At 38.1% G+C, this 21184-nt stretch overlaps 2 protein-coding genes across 2 annotated transcripts; both read right to left on the reverse strand.

Moving 5' to 3' along the window:
- Positions 1-1835: 1835 nt before the first annotated feature.
- On the reverse strand, positions 1836-15405 carry LOC141504176 (uncharacterized). Its single transcript, XM_074208993.1, has 3 exons — positions 8083-15405; positions 7814-7857; positions 1836-5561 (listed from the first exon to the last, which is right to left on the reverse strand). Exons 1-3 carry the CDS (start codon positions 10452-10454, stop codon positions 3166-3168), a joined length of 4812 nt encoding a protein of 1603 aa, XP_074065094.1. The 5' UTR covers positions 10455-15405; the 3' UTR covers positions 1836-3165.
- A 155-nt stretch (positions 15406-15560) lies between these two features.
- Positions 15561-19542, reverse strand: LOC141506222 (protocadherin beta-2-like). The gene has a single exon (XM_074212785.1). It carries the CDS (start codon positions 18284-18286, stop codon positions 15893-15895), a length of 2394 nt encoding a protein of 797 aa, XP_074068886.1. The 5' UTR covers positions 18287-19542; the 3' UTR covers positions 15561-15892.
- Between the last annotated feature and the right edge of the window lie 1642 nt (positions 19543-21184).

The following is a 21184-nucleotide window of genomic DNA, read 5'->3' on the forward strand; positions in this document are numbered from 1 at the left end:
GGGCTAAGGAACCACCTCAACTGCCATCATAGTTAACTGGAATGATTGAAAGGCTTCATTATCCAAGGATTTCAGAGGGTAGAAAAGGTTTGTCTGATTTTTTAAAAGATCTAAGACAAGAGATCAGGTCTCCAATCTCAAGAGACAGCATGGAGTAGGAAACTTTAGCATTGCTCTCCAAGTTTTTGTCATTGATAGTGGCAATGTAGAGAAGAACACACTGAATAGACTGAGTAAACACAGCAGAGTTGTCATTGAAACCAGGGATCAATACTCTGAGACTGAGCTCAGTTTTGAATCTTGGGAATCCCAAAGTGAGGACAGTAAGATGGAATAGTCAGGAGTAGCTAGGTGATGCAGTAGATAAAGCACTTAATAATTACCTAGCTGTGAGACCTTAGGCAAGTCACTTAACCCCATTGCCTTGCAAAAAAAAGATAGAATAGTCATCCTTATTCTCTCTATATTCTGATCCCCTTGCTACCAAGAAATAAATGGTTTCAACAGGTTTCAGTATAAAAGGGATACCTTCCCAAATAGAGCAAATTACCCTTCAATTGTCTCTCAAGTATTGATCTCTGTGTAGGATGGTTCGGTTAAATGATGAAGTGGTCAACTCTGGGGCATTGTCATTCAAATGTGTCAAATGAACCAAAATAATATAGATTTTTCAGAAAGATCCTCACCATATACAGTTTTAATATCTTTTTCCTAAGACTGAATAGTCTCAAAATGTAATTGCATCTTCAATTGAATTTCCTGTTTCTGAATTCAATTCAAATATTTTCTGAATTTCTTCAGAATCATGGAAAATACAAAGAATATTTCTCCATAATTTTTTACATTTGAATCTTTAGCAGAGATGGTGGCACCCAAGCAAACACCAGAATGTTGTTTTTGATATCCATAACCAAAAACTAGAATTGAACAGTCTCAAACATGTGTTGAGACCCATAATCCACAGTCATAGGGATTAATCTATCTTCAAACTATTTGTAAGCCTGCTGTTGGTGTTGCAGGGATTTGAATGTGAAAATATGAGTTGGGGTAATTGTATAATTCTGAACATGATTCTTTCCTACATTCAAATCTTCAGACTTTTCCAAATGACCAGACTTTTAGTGGTTCTCAAATCTCTAAAGTTTCCCCAATGAGATCTGGAAAGGCAGCACACAAGACTCAATGGGATCATACATATCTTCCACTAAGTCTCCCCAAATACAAAGAGCAAAACTAAAAAAAAACATTTTCTACTTCAGGCACTATTGTATCTTCAATACAGTATTTCAAATGTGCTATTAAAGTATGAAAATTTCTGGAAAATCCAGAGTGACATGCTGTTCCTAGTATTTTTACCATTGTGAGAAGTCATAGAAATTAAGGAACCAGATCAGGGGTTTTATGAGGTTCTGTTCTATAATGAATTTTGTAAAGAATTCTGTAAAGCTTAAATTTCATTTTAAAAACTGTAAAACCCTATATGAATACCAATTGCTGTTGTTATGATTGTTGGCTTACAGTCATCAGTCTAGTAATAATTGCATTTCCTAAGGCTTCTATTGTACTTCTCCTGAGCTCAAGCAAGACTTCCAGAGCAATAAAGACAAGGCTCCTAGAGGAATAAAAGGGTATGTTGCTAAGTTTAACAACCAAGCTCTGGTGGGGGGGAGAGGAGATATATGCACACACACACACACACACACACACACACACACACACACACACACAGACACTTTAAAATTTAAATTTCTTAAATGAAGACAGCGAAAAATTAATCCATGAAAAAATGATCCATGTCTTCATTTGTAACAATTAATGATTTCTGTAATATTTGCACTGAAATAAATACCCACAATGAAAATTTAAGTCAGCCCTTGCAAGGCCAATGTGGTTGGCTCCAGCACACCACTATCCCAAATACACTATTTTTTAATGACTTTCATCCATGCTCAGATGTGAACCCCACTTTCTTTCACACACATTTACCTTGATTGTGTGTAGTGAATGATGACTCTTCTTTGAAGAGCTCAGCTATACTTGCTATTTAAAAATTTCATGTTCTTTGATGGCTCTTTACTTTGTTTGATTCTGGTCATCACTATACTGTACATTGCTCTAATTTATTTCCTATAAACCTAGGAGAAAATATAATAAATTAGGCAATAGTTTTGTTGATGTTGAATGTTAATGATAGCTCTTATTTTTATAGCACTTTAAAGTCTTACACAAATAATTTCATTTGATAATACTGCAAGGTAAGTACTGCTATTATTCTCATTATACAAATTAGGAAACCGAGATCCAAAAAGGATGTGACTTTTATTCCAAATTATTAGTATCTAAAAACCATGAAGAAAGATATTATCCCTCATATTTCATAAAAAAAATAGATGTAAAGTGGGGCAGCTAGGTGGTGCAGTGGATAGAGCACTGGTCCTGGAGTCAGGAGTACCTGAGTTCAAATCCAGCCTCAGTCACTTAATAATTACCTAGCTCTGTGGCCTTGGGCAAGCCACTTAATCCCATTTGCCTTACCAAAAAACCCTAAAAAAATATAAAATAGGTGTAAAAGTAGACATATACAAGGGATGCTGACTAATTGACTTCTGATAGAAAGAAGGGCTCTGAAAAATGGTGGCAAAAAATGAAATATTATTATCCATTCTCAATCTTCTCTATGTTCCTTTAAATGAAGGCAACATTTTTTCACATTTTAGATTTTAGTTAGAATAATAGGACAAGAGATTGTTAATACTGAGGGGGAACTTAGAAATGATCTAGTTCATGATTTTTCCATATGAAGACACTGAAGCACAGATGCCACAATGCAATGGCAAAGTCAACTATACATCATTGGAATGAATTGTGTTACTTCAGAAAAAGGGATATACATTAAGATGGTTTAATTTTCAAAAGAAAAATTTACCAGACAATTGTGGAACCATGATTTAATTTTGTTGAGAGATTGGAAGTAGAGTTTTCATTATCTAAAGAATATTACTTCATTTCTAATACTAATGGAAATGAGAGAATACTACTGTGAACATGCAAAGTCACTAAATAAAAACAAGTTATACATTGAATTTCTCAAGTAAGAAATTATAATGAGTGAGTGCAACAGACTGGAAGAAAAGAAATTCAGAACCTGTTCTTAAAACTGTATTCCTAATTGTAGTTATTCCAGGATGCTGGATTTTCATCTGCATCACTCCCAGATTTTTGAAGAGGGAAGCTAGAAATAACTGGCTTCAAGAATTTGAACTCACTTGTCCTCGAATCATTGGTCAGACACACTTCATACTGGTAGCTCTGAGACAAGGTCCCAGTGCCACTGACATTCACCAAATGACTCTGGAAGGGGATGTTGGATGAAAACTGACCATTTCCTGCACTAGTCTTTCTTTTCCACAGTCTTATGGTAATAACTATAATGATAGAGACCAGAAATAGAAAGGACACTGAAACCAGAGAAATAATCAAGTAGAATGTGAGGGAGTCAGTCTGGGTCTGCTCCTTGTTAGAGTCTTGGATCTTCACATATGGCTCAGAGAAACCATCCACCAGGAGCACATTTAGTGTGGCCACTGTAGACAGAGGAGGTTGCCCATTGTCCTTCACCAACACCAGGAGCCTCTGCTTGATGGCATCTCTGTCACTGATGGGCCTTGCTGTTTGAATTTCTCCATTGTGGGCCCACAAAGTGAAGAGTCCTGGGTCTGTGGCTTTGATTAGTTGGTAGGAAAGCCAAGAATTCTGTCCCCAGTCCCTATCCACAGCCACCACCTTGGTCACTAAGTAACCTGGCTCTGCAGATCTGGGTACCAGGTCATTGCAAGGAGCTGTGCCATTTTGCAGGGGGTACAGCACAAAGGGAGAGTTGTCATTCTCATCTTGTACCATAATCTGAACCAAAACCTGATTGCTCAGTGAAGGAGAGCCACCATCGGCTGCCCTCACAGTGAACTGAAAAGTTTGGATGGCTTCATAGTCCAGAGATCTCAAAGCATAGAGATGTCCATTGTCTGAGTTAATGGAGATGTAGGAGAAGAGAGGCAGATCTCCAGTGTCTGGAGGTAGCAGAGAATAGATGACTTTGGCATTGATTCCCGAGTCCCTGTCACTGGCACTAACACTGCCAATGTGGAGGGCAGGGCTGTTGTTCTCCTGTAAGTACAGTTTGTATTCTCTCTGAGTAAAAACTGGAGAGTTGTCATTGACATCAGAAATTAGCACGGTTAGATTGTACTCGGTTTTGAGCCTAGGAGACCCCAGATCTGTGACGATAATAGTAATGTTATATTCGTCCTTGTTCTCTCTGTCCAGGGCTCCCTCTGTTACCAATGTATAGAAATTCTCAAAGGAAGGTTTTAGGGCAAAGGGAAGATCATCTTGGATGGAGCAAACTATTTTTCCATTTTCCCCAGAGTCTGCATCTGAAACGCTGAAAACAGCAACGGCTATCTCAGGAGAGTTTTCTGGGATAGGGCTGGTAAATGAGGACATGGTCAGTTCTGGGGGGTTGTCGTTTAAATCCTCCACTTGAACAACTATAGTACATTTTCCGGAAAGACCACCACCATCTGTGGCCTGAATATCTATTGTGTAAGACTGAATTGACTCAAAATCTGTTTTCCGTTTTAGACGAAGTTCTCCGGATTTTTCATTCAATTGGAAGGTTTTACGAATACTTTCAGAGGCACGGAATAATGAATAGGAAATCTCTGCATTATTTCCTGCATCTAAATCTTTAGCCGACACTGTAGCAACGAGTGAATCAATAGGACTGTTTTCAGGAATTTGAACATCATAACGGGACTGAGAGAACACAGGGGCATTGTCATTGACGTCCATAATCAAAACTAGGACTTGGGCAGTTCCAGTCCTGGGAGGGGTTCCCCCATCCACTGCAGTTAGAGTTAATCTAAACTCAGCCTGCCTCTCCCGATCCAAGGCTTTATCCAATACAAGCTCTGGATATTTCGTGCCCTCTGTGTCCTCTCGAATTTGAATGTGGAAATGAGAGTTGGGACTAATTGTATAGTTTTGGAGACTGTTGCTTCCTACATCTGAATCCTGTGCATCTTCTAAGAGAAATACAGTCCCAGGAGAAGTGTTCTCGGGGATTTTCAAAACTGTCTCAGTGTCTAGAAATAACGGCGAATGGTCATTAATGTCTTGTATCCTAAGTTCAGCGCGAACCACCTGAAAAGGGTTTTCCAGTAAGATCTGTAAAGGTAGCAAACAAGGCTCCATAGAGCCGCACAGCTCCTCCCGATCCAATTTCTCTCTTAGGAGCAGATTCCCGGTTTTGGGGTGCAGCTCTAAATACTCTTTGTTCCCTTTGAAAATGACTCTGGCCCAACGATTTGAAAACTCCCCCGCCTCCAGACCCATGGCCTTTGCCACATTGGCCACAAAAGAGCCCCTCTCCATCTCCTCCACTACCGAAAACTGCTCCAGCTCTGAGGTCGCCCCAGACACACCCAAAAGAACGAGGAGAAAGAGAACTTGCCTTTGGTGTGGAATCATCGCTCCTTCCCATTCCATTTTTTCTTTAGGTCCTTTTTTTCAATCTATGTAGTCCACTTTGACCGTAAACGGTAATCAGAGGTTCCAGCGTTCTTCGCTCTGACTGGGAGAACTGATCCTTTTCTCTATTTGCAGCTAAAATGCTTTCTTTCTGCTTCAGAATAGTCTGATTCTGAGCTTCTCCCCCCCCCCCCCCGTATTGACGTATTCGCGGAGATTTTCTGCCTCTTCTTAGTCTGCAGCGCCACCACGCGGCTCATCATTATTTTTCTCAGAATGAAGTAATGTTACAGAGAACATGTACTAGATATCACACTTCGAATTCTATTTTGCAATAGAAATGAACAATTTTTTTCTTTAGGGTGATCCATAACAATGTTATAAGCACCTGCATATAAATATATTTATTCATATATGTGATGTCTTTTTAAGTGGTTAAAAAGCATATGCTTTAATCAAGAATGTAGCCTTACCCCAAAACAATAATGAATGTTTACTCAACTCCACAACACTTGCAATATTTTGAGATCAAGTGGTCAGACAGAGTAAATGGTGAAGAGTGAATGGGGAGTGGGATGGGGAGAGAATGTTGAGGAAAGAAGCATCATCATCAGGTTGCTGATGCTTCCTATCTCCTTATCTGTTCTTTCTGGTCATCAAAGGTCTTATCCACAACTAGAATGGTACAAGGACTCTGTGACAAAGGGGCTCCTTTCTAACAAAAGTTGGATAATACTGTTTTGTGTCAACTAGGTGGTGCAGTGGATGGAGAATTGGGCCTGGAGTCAAGAAGTCTTAGTTTCCTAAGTTCAAATCTGGGCTCAGACATTTCCTATCTGTGACACTTTGGACAAGTGCTTTAACAATCAGCTGGAGAAGAAAATGGGGTCATGAAGAATTAGACACAATAGCAATACTATCCAGGAAACTTGCTCTCTGGAAGTGAGGGCTCTGCCCAGAACTATTTCCCTGGAAAAGACGAATTTCTTGGAGGGTTCAGCACAGACCGACTGTGGGGTGTAGAAGATGGTTAAGTGTTTATTTGAGCCAACTGGTTTAGAAAGGGAAATGATTTTTAGAGATCCTGAGACATAAATGGTAAACTTAGGGTGCAGGAGAAAGTATTTCATTTCAGCAACAGATCTCCTCCCCCTGGGGATCAAGACTCTATAATACACATCACATAGTCCCACATACTTCTGATGGGATTTTAATACATTTTAAAGGCTCTGCTTAACTGATATTGAGGAATGACCTTATGATTTGAGGGTTCCTTACCAGCAAGGATAAGGTTCACCACTCTCCTTTCACCCAAATGAAACTCAGTTTCTATCTTAGAGGATTACTCTTACAGGAATGTCAGGAAAAAAAGAGAAAATAAAACAGCATTATTTTAGCATCTTAAAACCCTATGCCAAAGAGAGCGAAGATGAAGTAATAGTGCAGTTAAGTAACAGAGATTTGTGGCTTCATATACAATACATTCTTTTTTATATAGAATTTTTGTTGTTTGTTAAGCTAGAAATAAACAGCTAAAAAATGTAAAAACTCAAACAGAAAGTTAGAGAGAAACAGAGACACTCAGCATCACAGACAGATACTCACTTTGAGACCTCTTTTAACTACCTCTCCCCTCTCCTACCAAGAGGATAATATCTTTGATTTACAAAGTACCAATTTCACCAAATTAACTTCAGAAATAGTTAGAACAAAAATAAAAGAAAATTCCAAAGGAAATTTTGCTGATTCAACCTCCAAATAATGTTGTTACATTGAAAATTCCCCCATTCCATTTTCATATTCTCTATTTTAGGTTTTAATGATATAAGCTCAACAGAGTATAATGGCAGATAACTAGGTCATTTATACAGTCGTGTTATCCTAAAAAGAGGCATCATGATTTAAGAGACAATATATTTAAACTGGAGTCAGGAATGCCTAGACATAAATACCTCCTCTGATACTACTTATGTGACCATTATTGAGTCACTTAATATAGGTGTGCCTAGGACTACTGTTAAGCAATTGTTTAGTCACAGTTGTATTATTTCTCAAGTTGAAGAAATCCCAACTCTTTTGTGCATTGGGTCATGAAAAGAAGAAAAGAGTTTGCCCCCTATTGAACCCCAACTAATGATAGAGTAAAAAATCGTATACCTTTTTAATCTGTATTTTAAAATAATAAAATCATATTTTGTATATTAAATATTTTGCCCTCAAATAAATGCAACTTTCTTCTACTTTCAAATCTAGGTAATTGTACATTGTGTGAAAATAAGTATACCATAAATAGCATATTCTCCCAGTTGAACAAAGATTGTTGAAGAACTGAAATGAAAGAATTATGAAGACCCTTTCAGGTTAGACATTCTATAATAAAATTCAGAAGGACCATGGATGAAGCCTCTCAAAAACCTCAGACAGATATTATAAATCCACATGTATAAAATCCTACTATTTCATGCTAAGAAAAAACAGACAATAATTGCATGGGGAAGGTAAAGAAACCATAAAACCTGGCCTTTATGCTTTGAAACCCATGTGAAACTCTACTTGAGGCAAAAGCTATTCCTTAATGCTAAGTTTTCAGTGGAGTTCCCATTTCCCTCCAAAGTAGGAAGGGTGGGAATAATTGGTTTCAGGAACTTGAATTCATTGGCCAGACACACCTCATACTGGTAACTCTGAGACAAAGTCCCTGTCCTACTTACATCCACCAAGTGTCCTGGGAAGGGGCCATTTGAACTGAAATGACTAATATCAGTGGCATCCTTCTTCCTCTTCCAGAGACGAATGGTGATGAATATAATAACAGAGACTAGGAAGAGAAAGGAGACAGAAGCCAGAGAAATGACTAGGTATGTGGTAAGAGAATCAGTCTGACCCTGTTCCTTAGATTCATCTGGAAATTGCATGTAGGGCTCAGAGAAGCCATCCACTAGGAGGACATTTAGTGTGGTCATTGTGGTCAGAGGTGGCTGCCCATTGTCCTTCACCAGCACCAGGAGTCTTTGCTTGATGGTGTCTCTGTCACTGATGGGTCTTGCAGTGCGAATTTCTCCATTGTGGGCCCATAAAGTGAAGAGTCCTGGGTCTGTGACCTTGATTAGTTGGTAGGAAAGCCAGGAATTCTGTCCCCAATCCCTATCCACAGCCACCACCTTGGTCACCAGGTAACCTGGCTCTGCAGATCTGGGTACCAGGTCATTGCAAGGAGCTGTGCCATTCTGCAGGGGATATAGCAGAAAAGGAGCATTATCATTCTCATCCTGTACCACAATCTGAACCAAAGCCTGACTGCTTAGTGATGGGGAGCCACCATCAACTGCCCTCACAGTGAACTGGAAAGTTTGGATGGCTTCATAGTCCAGGGATCTCAGAGCATAGACATGGCCATTGTCTGAATTGATGGAGATGTAAGAGAAGAGGGGCAGGTCTCCAGTCTCTAAAGGCAGCAGAGAATAGGTAACTTTGGCATTGATTCCTGAGTCACTATCATTGGCACTAACACTGCCAATGTGGAGGGCAGGGCTGTTGTTTTCCTGGAGGTACAGTTTATATTCTCTCTGAGAAAACATAGGAGGGTTGTCATTGACATCTGAGATAAGCACTGTGAGATTGTGTTCAGATTTGAGACTTGGAGACCCCAAATCTATCACTGTAATAGTGATATTGTACTCATCCCTGCTTTCTCTGTCCAGTGCTCCCTCTGTTATCAATGTGTAGAAGTTCTCAACTGAAGGTTTCAGAGCAAAAGGAATGTCATCTTGGATGGAACAAACCATCTTTCCATTTTCTCCAGAGTCCAGATCTGAAACACTGAAAACAGCCACTACTGTCTCAGGAGAATTCTCTGGAATGGGGCTGGTAAGAGAAGATATGGTCAGCTCTGGAGGATTGTCGTTCAGATCGATCACCTGAACAATAACAGCACATTCTGCAGAAAGTCCCCCACCATCTGTGGCTTGGATATTTATAATGTAAGATTGAATTGACTCAAAATCCACTTTTTCTCTTAAGTAAAGTTCTCCCAATTTCTCTTTAAGGAGAAAAGTTTTACGAATGTGTTCAGAGGGATATAAAAATGTGTAAGATACTTCTCCATAATTCCCTATGTCTAAATCTGTGGCAGAGACTTTAATAACCTTCGATCCAATGGAACTGTTCTCTGGGATTTGAGTTTCATATTGGGACTGAGTAAACGTGGGGGCATTGTCATTAATATCGACTACAATGACTCGAACTTGGACAGTTCCAGACCTTGGTGGGACTCCTCCATCCACTGCAATGAGAGTTAAAATGACCTCAGACTGCTCCTCCCGATCTAATGTTTTATCCAGTACCAGTTCTGGGTATCTTCTGCCTTCAACGCTATCTCGAATTTGAATATGGAAAAGGGAATTGTGACTGATCGAATAGTTCTGGAGACTATTGTTTCCTACATCTAAATCTCTAGCATTTTCTAGCAGAAATACAGTCCCGGGGGCGGTGCTCTCCGGGATTTTTAGCAGTACCTCAGTTTCTAAGAACACTGGTGAATGATCATTAATGTCTTGAATCCTTAATTCAGCCAAAACAATCTGAAAGGGGTTTTCCAATAAGATCTTAAAAGGTAGAATACAAGGCTCGGCGGGGCCGCACAGTTCCTCCCGATCCAGTTTCTCTCTCAGGAACAGATCCCCAGTTCTGGGGTTCAGCTGCAAATATTCTTTTTTGCCTTTAAAAACGACTCTGGGCCCCCGATTGGATAGTTCCCCCATGTCCATTCCTAGGGCCTTTGCCACGTTGGCCACAAAAGAGCCTTTCTCCATCTCCTCCACTACCGAAAATTGCTCCAACTCTGAGGCTGCCCCAGACACACCCAGGAGAACAAAGAGAAAGAGAACTTGCCTTTGTTGCGGCATCATCTTCCCTTCCGACTGCATTGTTCTTTCAGCTCCCTCTTCTCAACCGTGGTAGCCCAATTCAATTGCAAACGGGTAACCAAAGGTTACAACTTTCGTCCTTCTGATTGATGTCTCAGAAATATGAGCGTCCTGGACCCTCTTTCTAGTACCCGCTAAAAATGCTTCTCCTCTTGACTGATTCAGGGCGGTCTTTCTTGGAAGTGGTGTATTTGCCGATCTTTTCTGAGTCTTCTTAGCCTGCAGCGCCACCACGCGGCTCTTCATCATCTAGTAATGCAGTTAAAGCCTGGAATGTGTGTTTCTTATCAGATACCTCTATTTATTTCAAAGATTTTTGGCTCGTTCTTTACAAGAGAATCCCTCTCAATGGTGCAAGCACCAAGAAATAACAGTGTATCTTGGTTTAGGACATTTTATCAGAAACCTCACAAATATATCTAAATTAACAATAAGTGGAGATAAAGGTATACAGCCGGTGAGTATTTTATTGCAATATTTAAACAGTGAAAAAGCCCAACCTTCATCTTGTAGGTTCATTCAGATTTTGGTTTTTAGAGACTCTGAAGCACAAAAAGCATAAATGATAAGTTTGGGGTACAAAAGAAAGCATTTTGACCTTTTTATTTTCCCTTCGGCAATGAAAATTATTCTGTTCCCAGAGTCTAAGAGCCTATAATACACAACAGACAGTCCTATATACTTTTTTTTGGACAAAAAGTATATTCATTTTGAAATCTGAGTAAGTGTTGACTTCTCAGGAATCATTTCCACCTTATTCATTTGGCTGTTGTACTATACCTTTCTCAGAAACATAGGTACCATCCAAGAACTTTCTGATATCCTTGTTCTTTCCTGTATTGGCCTGTTGGAATAGGACAGCTGAGTTTGAAACAAGCTCATTATCATTTCCTTCAAGAATTAACTCACCTTTTGGGGACTGAGAACTGCACCAGCAACACCTGGTTTCATGCACACTCTTAGGATATATTTTTCAACCAAAAAATTTCTGATTTCAACAATTAAGTCATTCTCTTTAATAAGAGCATTGTTGGGTAAGTGAGCATATACACTCATCTTGTAACAAAACCCCATATTTTGAACATGACTACAGATTGTTCTTATAGTTGCAAATTCTTTTTGATTTCCCCATCACTTATCTCCTCGGAGCATTTTTTTTCTTCTTTCCAAGGAGATTGAGCTCAACATTGATATGGTTGAAATTTCTATAGACAATTTCTCTGGACCCCTTCACAATAATTGTCCAATGAAAAATCAACATTTTCTGGGATGTCAATAATCTGATTAGTTAGAATGTTCTTCATTCTGATGATAAATGGACTGATGTGATTTTCTCAGTTTTAAAGGCTATGCTTAACTGTACTGGAGGAATAACTCTGTGATTTGATGGCTGCTTGCCAGCAACAATGAGGTACCATCGACTGCTCTCTCCTCACCCAAGCAAGGGTATGTATTTTTTTCTACAAATTTAACCACTGAAACCTGAATCCAGGAAATTATGTCTGATCTGTTTTCCCAGCAAGGAGATCCATGATTCTGGGCAAAAAGAAAAAAATAGGGAGATGACCTACTTGATTGGTACTTGATAATTTAAGATTTATTCATTCTTAGTCTTGTATGAGACTATGGTTTGGAGCTGCCCCTTATTATGAAATGGTTTTATACATATTTTTACAATCTTATCACCTCACAATAACTTAAATCTCTAAAAAACACTTCTTTTAAAACAAAATACAATTAAGCAAAGAAAATTGATGTAATGTTTTTATCTAAAAATTATATGCACCATTCAATACCTTCAGTCTATCAGTTTCCCACAGGGAACAAGGAATCATGTTTCACCTTCAGTGCCCAAAAGGCATATGAGGTGATTGCACTGAATGGAATTCTGAAAGCATTCATATTTGTTTTGTTTTAGATTATTTGTTTTAGATTATTATTTAGATTATTGTGCTCAAAATGTATTCTATTCTCTTCCTCCTGGTTTTATTACTGGGTCAATTCTTATAAGTCTTCCCAAGTTTCTCTGAATTATTCCTATTTATTTATTTGTATTTGTTATTTCTTGTTCTGTGGTAAATGCATTAATTCACTCAGTGCAATTTTTTCAGTTGTTAATCAATGGATGAACAGTTATTTTCCTTTCAGTTCCTTTTTATTACCTTAAAAGTTTTCCACCTCCTACATCACACTACATTAGTTATGGTAATGAGTATAAATACTTTTTATTTGTTTGGTGCATATTTTATACTGAACTAAGTTTTCCATGTACTAGGTATCTAAGTTATTTCAGGAAAATTCATTCAGTGAAAAAAAAAATCTACCAGTTGTTTCTGAAAATAGCTCATGAAAACCAAAAACTACAGAAGATTAGGCTGATATTGTACATCCCATGATGCTGGAGTGGAGAAAACACTCTCCTTCCCTGACATCACATTCATATATTAGTTTTTTCTCTTTAAAACTATTGATATCTTTTGTTTTTGCGTGCATTAATTTCTCAAAGCTAACTAATTCATCAACCAAGTTGAATATTTTAACTAATCTTCTCTTCTTTGGGGTCAAATTTATGTAATTATGAAATTATAATAATTTCACATTGTGTAGTTTGATTTTTGGTTGTCATTTCCCTTTATTTTGTTTAAGTAATTGTTTATATCATTTTCCTATTTCATATTATTTCATGTTCTACTTGGTGTTTTTCTTCCCATGATTCTCTGTATTCTTCAAATTTATTGATTCTTTTAGCACATTCAATTATATTCTTGTGCCACAAATTGTTTAATAATATACCAGTTGTTGGACATCTATTTTGTTTACAGTAGCTAAATAGTATTTTAGCTATGTAGCAATATAATATCAGTGAAAATAACTGGTTCATTTTAATGTAAGTGTAACCAAAAGAGAAGCATACTGACCTCTTGAAGTGTCAGGGCTTGGGATCATGAAAATTTTAGTTCAGCCTCATCTCTGACACTTACTATGTGATTCTCATCCAATTCCTCAGCCTCTAGGAGAGTCAGACATGTCTATTGTCATGTAAGGGGAAAGGGGACCACATATGTCCACTGTGGAGTTTGAATATCTTGGATTAGGTTTCCACCTCAATCTGAACTTGCTTATACATTAAAAATTATGATTTCTTTTGAAAGAATAGATTGTATGTGTCTTTCTTAATTGTTTTCTACTCTCCAATATTAATCATTAAGCCATGTTCCACAAAATTCTAAATTCTTTGATTTTAAACATCAAAGATATTTTTTAAAAATCTATTAAAGACAATGAAAGTAGAAATTGACTTGAATGACTTGGGGTAGACAACATATAAATGTTTAATTCAAATCCTACCTCTGTATCCAGTGTCACACAAGTAATAGTAATCAAACAATTTACTTTCCTAATCTGTAAGACTAGGGAGCTAGAAGAGATAACTTCTGAAGTTTCTTTAGCTCTAGATCTATAATATAATCTTTCTGTATCTGAAGTTCTGTGATCATTTTCAGATAGGCTCATGAGCAAGTCTCTCAAAGGCCACAGACTCTCATATTAAAAATCAAAATTTTTCATATCACTCATTTGAACAAAACAGTAATTCTCCTGGATTGGCACATCCAAAAAGAGGGGAATTAATGAGATACATTCAGGGAATGGAAAAAAAGGAAATGTTCACATAAGATGATTTTATTTCAATCCTTTTTCTTTTGAAGGATGTTCATCATCAAATCTGTGAGATTTCTGGAGAAATGTGTTACAAACTTATAAAAATTGGTACAACAGAGCTACATTTCAGTACCATAGCCTTATGTAAAGATCAATTATTGCTATTAATTTATAAGTTAATAGGAATTCAGAAAATCAGAGTACTATGCTTCCATCATTATTTCTTCAAATGAAGATACATTTTATATTTAGGATAATTCATTGTATGTTTCCTGTTATTGTCTTTATTTTGGGTTTTTTGGGCAAAGTAATGGGGTTAAGTGACTTGCCCAAGGTCATACATCTAGGAATTTAGTAAGTGGCTGAGGCCAGATCCTCCAGACTCCAGGGCCAGTGCTCTATCCACTGTGCCACCTAGCTGCCCACCTGTTAACACCTTAGCAAAAGTATATCTTAGATAATTTTATACTGATTCATCAATGTCCATTTTTTTTAGGTTTTTGCAAGACAAATGGGGTTAAGTGGCTTGCCCAAGGCCACACAGCTGGTAATTATTAAGTGTCTGAGACCAGATTTGAACCCAGGTACTCCTGACTCCAGGCCCGGTGCTTTATCCACTACACCACCTAGCCGCCCCATGTCCATTGTTTTTCTATCATTTTCCAATAGTCTTTACAATTGAAGATCAAAATCAGACCATAACTAAGAAATTATTTGACCCAACAATACCACTAGTAGGTCTATACTCCAAAGAGATGCAGAGTAAAATTAGCTGAACCAGGAGAACATTGTACATAGTAACAGCAATATTGTATTACAATCAACTATGAATGACTTAGCTATTTTCAGCAATAAAAGGATCCAAAACAATTCCTGAGGGCTTTTGATGAAAAAAGTGATCTACCTCCAGAGAAAGAATGTATGGATTCTGAATGCAGATTGAAGCATAGTTTTTTTATTATATTATTATATATTATGGGGAGGGGTTTGGTCTTTGTTTTATTTTGCAAAATAGTTAATGTGGAGATGTTTCACATGACTGCATATGTATAATCTATATCAAGTTACATGCTCCTTGCAAGGGAGAGAATTTGAGACTCAAAAATAAAAGAGAAAACAATTGTTAAAACTTTTTTACATGCAAATGAGAAAAATGAAAATAAACAACGTGTACTAAAAAGAATACTTTCAATGTAGCACATTGTTTAAAATATTCTCCAATGGCATTCCAAAAATATCAAGGAAAAGCACTATTATTATTTGTAAAATCACAGTTACAACAAAGTTGTAAAATCATACCATCTCTTTGAAAATTTATAACACAAAAGAGAATGAAAAGGGAGGAAAAATACAAATGAATAAATCTGAATTGCCATTCAAGAGAGCAAAATTATATTCATCAAAAAAGTGTTAACTTTGAAAAATATTTCCTAACATATGCCATAAGAAATATTATTGGAGGGAAAGAATTACATAGAAATCAAGACTTAACTTTGTTGGATACATTTGCTAAATTACTTGATAAGAAGTATTTAAAAATCTAAGTGTATACTATATTAAATTAGTCCATTCATTTCTAAAAATTAATATAAGATTTGAGTAACTGAACCCAAATGCAAATGAAGAGTAAAAAGAGTAGAGTCAGAGAGATAAGGAGGCAGAGAGAAGAGGAAAATGTTTGTGAAAGGAGAAAAGAAGATAGATATTGGGTCAAAGAAAGAAAGACATTTGGCCTCAGAGGGGGGCAGGAATGATTCATTGAAACAGAGGATAAAATATTAAGTGAAGTAAAAACTATTTCTTAAATGTGGGTTTTCAATAGAATCTTTCCTACTTCCCTCAGTAGATGGAAGGGTGGGGATAATGGGCTTCAAGAATTTAAATTCACTGGTCCCAGAGCCACTGGTCAGGCAAACCTCATACTGGTAACTCTGAGACAAAGTGCCTGTACTGTTGACATCCACCAAGTGACCTGGGAAGGAATCATTTATATTGAAATGACCACCTTCAGTAGCATCTCTCTTCCTCTTCCAGAGGCGAATGACAATGAACATAATAACAGAAACCAGGAAAAGACAGGAGACTGAGACCAGGGAAATGACTAGGTGGGTAGTCAGGGAGTCAGTCTGGACCTGATCCTTGGATGCATCTGGAAACTTCAAGTAGGGTTCGGAGAAGCCATCCACTAGGAGTACATTTACTGTGGCCATTGTGGACAGAGGAGGTTGTCCATTGTCTTTTACCACCACCAGGAGCCTCTGCTTGATGGCATCTCTGTCACTGATGGGTCTTGCTGTGTGAACTTCTCCATTGTGAGCCCACAAAGTGAAGAGTCCTGGGTCTGTGGCCTTGATCAGTTGGTAGGAAAGCCAGGAATTTTGTCCCCAATCCCTATCCACAGCTACCACCTTGGTCACCAGGTAACCTGGCTCTGCAGTTCTGGGTACCAGGTCATTGCAGGGAGCTGTGCCATTCTGCAAGGGGTACAGCACAAAGGGAGAATTATCATTCTCATCCTGTACCAAAATCTGAACCAAAACTTGGCTGCTAAGTGATGGGGAGCCACCATCAACTGCCCTCACAGTGAACTGGAAAGTTTGAATAGCTTCATAGTCCAGGGATCTCAGAGCATAGACATGGCCATTGTCTGAATTGATGGAGATGTAGGAGAAGAGGAGTAGGTCTTCAGTCTCTGGAGGCAACAGAGAGTAGGTGACTTTGGCATTGATTCCTGAGTCCTTGTCACTGGCATTGACACTGCCAATGTGGAGGGCAGGGTTGTTGTTCTCCTGTAGGTACAGTTTGTATTCTCTCTGAGTAAAAATTGGAGAGTTATCATTGATATCGGAGATAAGCACTGTGAGATTGTGTTCAGATTTGAGACTTGGGGAGCCCAAATCCATCACTGTAATAGTGATATTGTACTCAGCCCTGCTTTCTCTGTCCAGTGCTCCCTCTGTTACCAAGGTATAGAAGTTCTCAACTGAAGGTTTCAGGGCAAAAGGAATGTCATCTTGGATGGAACAAACCATCTTTCCATTTTCTCCAGAGTCCAGATCTGAAACACTGAAAACAGCAACTACTGTCTCAGGAGAATTCTCTGGAATGGGGCTGTTAAGTGAAGATATGGTCAGCTCTGGAGGATTGTCGTTTAGATCGATCACTTGAACAATAACAGTACATTCACTTGAAAGGCCCCCACCATCTGTGGCCTGAATGTCGATGATATAAGATTGAATTAACTCAAAATCTAGTTTTTCTGTTAAATAAAGTTCCCCAGATTTTTCTGTAAGTTGAAAAGTTTTACGAATGTTTTCAGAGGCATGCATAAATGTGTAATATATTTCTCCGTAATTCCCTATGTCTAAATCTGTGGCCGAGACTGTAACAACCTTGGATCCAATGGAACTGTTCTCAGGGACCTGAGCTTCATACTGTGACTGAGTAAACATGGGGGTATTGTCATTTATATCGACTACAAGAATTCGGACTTGGATAGTCCCGGACCTTGGTGGGGCCCCCCCATCCACTGCAGTGAGAGTTAATCGAACTTCAGGCTGTTCCTCCCGATCCAGGGCTTTATCCATAACAAGCTCTGGATATCTCTTACCCTTGCTATTATCCCGAATTTGACTGTGGAAATGAGAGTTGGGACTGATTGTGTAGTTTTGCAGACCGTTGTTTCCTACATCTAAATCCTGTGCATTTTCTAATACAAATACAGTTCCAGGGGAGGTGTTTTCAGGGATTTTCAGTATCACTTCGGTGTCTAGGAACACTGGTGAATGGTCATTAATGTCCTCCACTATCAGTTCAGCGCGAACAATCTGAAATGGGTTGTCCAGTAAGATCTTAAATGGTAGCATGCATGGTTCGGTGAGGCCGCATAGCTCCTCCCGATCCAGTTTCTCTCCCAGGAACAGATCTCCATTTCTGCGGTTCAGCTGCAAATACTCTTTTTTGCCCTTGAAAACCACTCTGGGTCCCCGACTGGACAGTTCCCCCACCTCCAACCCTAGGGCCTTTGCCACATTGGCTACAAAGGAACCTCTCTCCATCTCCTCCACTACCGAAAATTGCTCTGGCTCTGAAGCCGCCCTAGACACACTCAGCAGAATAAGGAGAAAGAAAACTTGCCTTTGTTGAGGAATCACCTCTCCTTCTCGCCCCATAGTTCCTTTGACTTCCTCTTCTCAATCTATTTAGTCCAGATTGACCGAAAATGATAACCAGAGGCTGACACTTTCTTCTGTCTGACCAAGAGAACTGATCCCTTTCTCCAGCTGCAGTTAACAAAGCTTCCTCTCTGCTTCGGAACTGTTTGGTTTTGGGCTCTCTTTCTGGGTACTGGCGTATTCGCAGAGCTTTTCTGTCTCTTCTTAGACTGCAGCGCCACCACGTGGCTTTTCATTATTTTTCTCAGAATGAAGTAAAGTCACAGGGAACATACTTCGAATTCTATTTTGTAATAGAAGCTGTATATAATTTCTTTTCTGAAGGTAGATTCAAATCAATATTAAAAACGCACACAACTTTACCCAATGCCACACACATATACATGCATATGAATACACACACACATATATATGTTTTGTTTTAAGTTGGTTAAAAAGCGTATACCAGACTCCAAGGGCAATATGAACATTTGACCTGCAAGAGAAAGGATTTGGGCCAGAAAAAAAAAAGTTACACTCAACTCTACCATGTTTAGTCGGACAACCTTTTGAGAGCAAATGGTTAAGAGTGGTTGGGGGAGTAGGATGGATTAGAGAGGAAGGAAGCAGCAGTATCCAGATGATAAGCAGATGAGGTATCCTATTCCCCTCAAGTCTCTTACCTATGAGACCAAAAAGCTGAAATATTCCTTATCTGATCAAATTTTTTTTTCTTATTCATAACAGGAATGTTGCAAAGGTCTGTGGTCAAGGGCCTCTTTGCTAACAGAAATTTTGCATTTTACCCTATCTGTCCATTTTATGATTCAGCATAAGACCACCCAGAGCAGTTGGGTGCAGTGGATGGAGTGACTATTGGCCCTATTATCAGGAGAACATCATCCTGAGTTCAAATCTGGCCTCAGACATCTGGCCTAGCTTTATGTCCTGGGCAATTCATTTGACCCTGTTAGCCTTAGTTTCCTTTTTGAGGTCTTGAAGAATCAGATATGACTGAACAACAACATCCATACCACCCAGGAAATGGACTCTCTGGAGGTGAGATTTCTTAGCCCAGAACTGTGTTTCCCTAGGGGGAAATGGATTTCTTGGAAGATTCTTAGAGGATGATAATGTGTTTATTTGAGCTAATAGGTTTAGAAAGGGAAGAGTTGGTAATCTGGCAAATGGAATTTGCCTCATGTCTTAGAGAATGCATCTTATAGGAATTTTAGAGAAAAAAAGAAGAAAATCAAAAGAGCATTATTTTAGTATTTATAAACACACAGAAGAGAGTGGAAGAAAACAGAAGTATAATTTTGAATCTATAATAAATACATTTTAAAGTAAGGTATAAGTAATAAAGATTTGTGGCCTCATATATTATATGCTATTCTCTTTTATATAGAATTTTTGCATGTTTGTTAAGCTTAGAAATAAAAAAAAGCTTAAAAATTTAGAAAGAGGAAGAATAACTGAGATATCATTTAACTTTATTCCTTTGCTTTGCTACAAGGAGGATTGTGTCTTTGATTTACAAAGTCCTTGTCTTACCAAAACATCTTCTGAAACAGCCAGAAAGGACAAAAAGAAGAAACAAAAAGAAAAGAATAAAATTCCAATGGAATATATGCTGCAGAGCATGTCTATCTGCAAAGAATGTTCTGACACTGAAAACTCCTTCTGTCCAACCTTCACATTCTCTATTATCAGTTCCAATGATAGTATATCTTTGGCATATAACTACATATAACTACTGGATCATTTCTACAGTAATGCCACTCCCCCCACACACACACACACACACCAAGCAGAATTATTTAAAGACAAAAATTCCTTCTTGGACACTATTTATGTAAGTACTGTTGAGCCATTTAATATCTATGTGTCAGGGGCTCCTCACTTAGCAATTGTCTATTAAGTCACAGTTGAGTTGTTCCTCAAGTTGAAAAAATCACAAATCTTTTATGCTTCATTTCATGAAAAGAAGAAAAATGCTTGCCCCCGGTATATCTTTTTAATCTATGAAAAAAACCCAATAAGAATAGACTTTGAGGGCAGCTAGGTGGTATGGTGGATAGAGCACCAGCCCTGGAGTCAGGAGGACCTGAGTTCAAATCTGACCTCAGACACTTATGTGTGTATGGTTGTGTGAACTTGGGCAAGTCACTTAACCCCATTGCCTTAAATAAAAATTTTAAAAAAGAACTAGCATATTCCCCAAACTGAGAATTATTTAAATATGCAGAAGAGAAAATAAAGACATATCTATTTAAACTTATTTTCAGGCCTAAAGGAGGAAAAGGAATTAGCATTTGTTTAATATATATTATGTGCTAATCTATAAATACTATCTTGTTAGAACTTCACCACAACTCTGTGAAATAGGTGTCATGTAAAAATTGAGATCTGCGGAATTGAAGGGAAAAGGGGGCAAAAGCATATATGAAGTGTCTTACAATAATGACTTTGTAGCAACATAACATAACTTCATTTCTTGAAATTTGTATTAAGGATGCAAAGATTTGAAATCATAACTAATGAAACAATTCAGTGGAATATTCAGTTAGAAATCTGTGTTTAGTATTTCAAAGTTATTTACAAACCAATAGATATTGTTTCTTCACAAGAATAAACCATTTGAGGGCAACTAGGTGACATACTTGCCCTGGAGTTAGGAGGACCTGAGTTTAAATTCAGCCTCAGATGCTTGAAACTTAGTCGTGTAAACTTGGGCAATTCACTTAAACCCATTGTACCACAAAAACAAATACAAGAAGAATGTACCATTTATTTGTCTTCATAAAAGTGCAGTCTAGAACATTCTTTCCATCAATACCTTAGTGTTCTTTATTAGTCCTTGTTATTTTCCAAAAATAGGCATTAATTAGGGACTGAGAATCATAAGAGAAGAAT

The sequence above is a fragment of the Macrotis lagotis genome, chromosome 1 (genome assembly GCF_037893015.1).
Source record: "Macrotis lagotis isolate mMagLag1 chromosome 1, bilby.v1.9.chrom.fasta, whole genome shotgun sequence".
Classification (NCBI taxonomy): domain Eukaryota; kingdom Metazoa; phylum Chordata; class Mammalia; order Peramelemorphia; family Peramelidae; genus Macrotis; species Macrotis lagotis.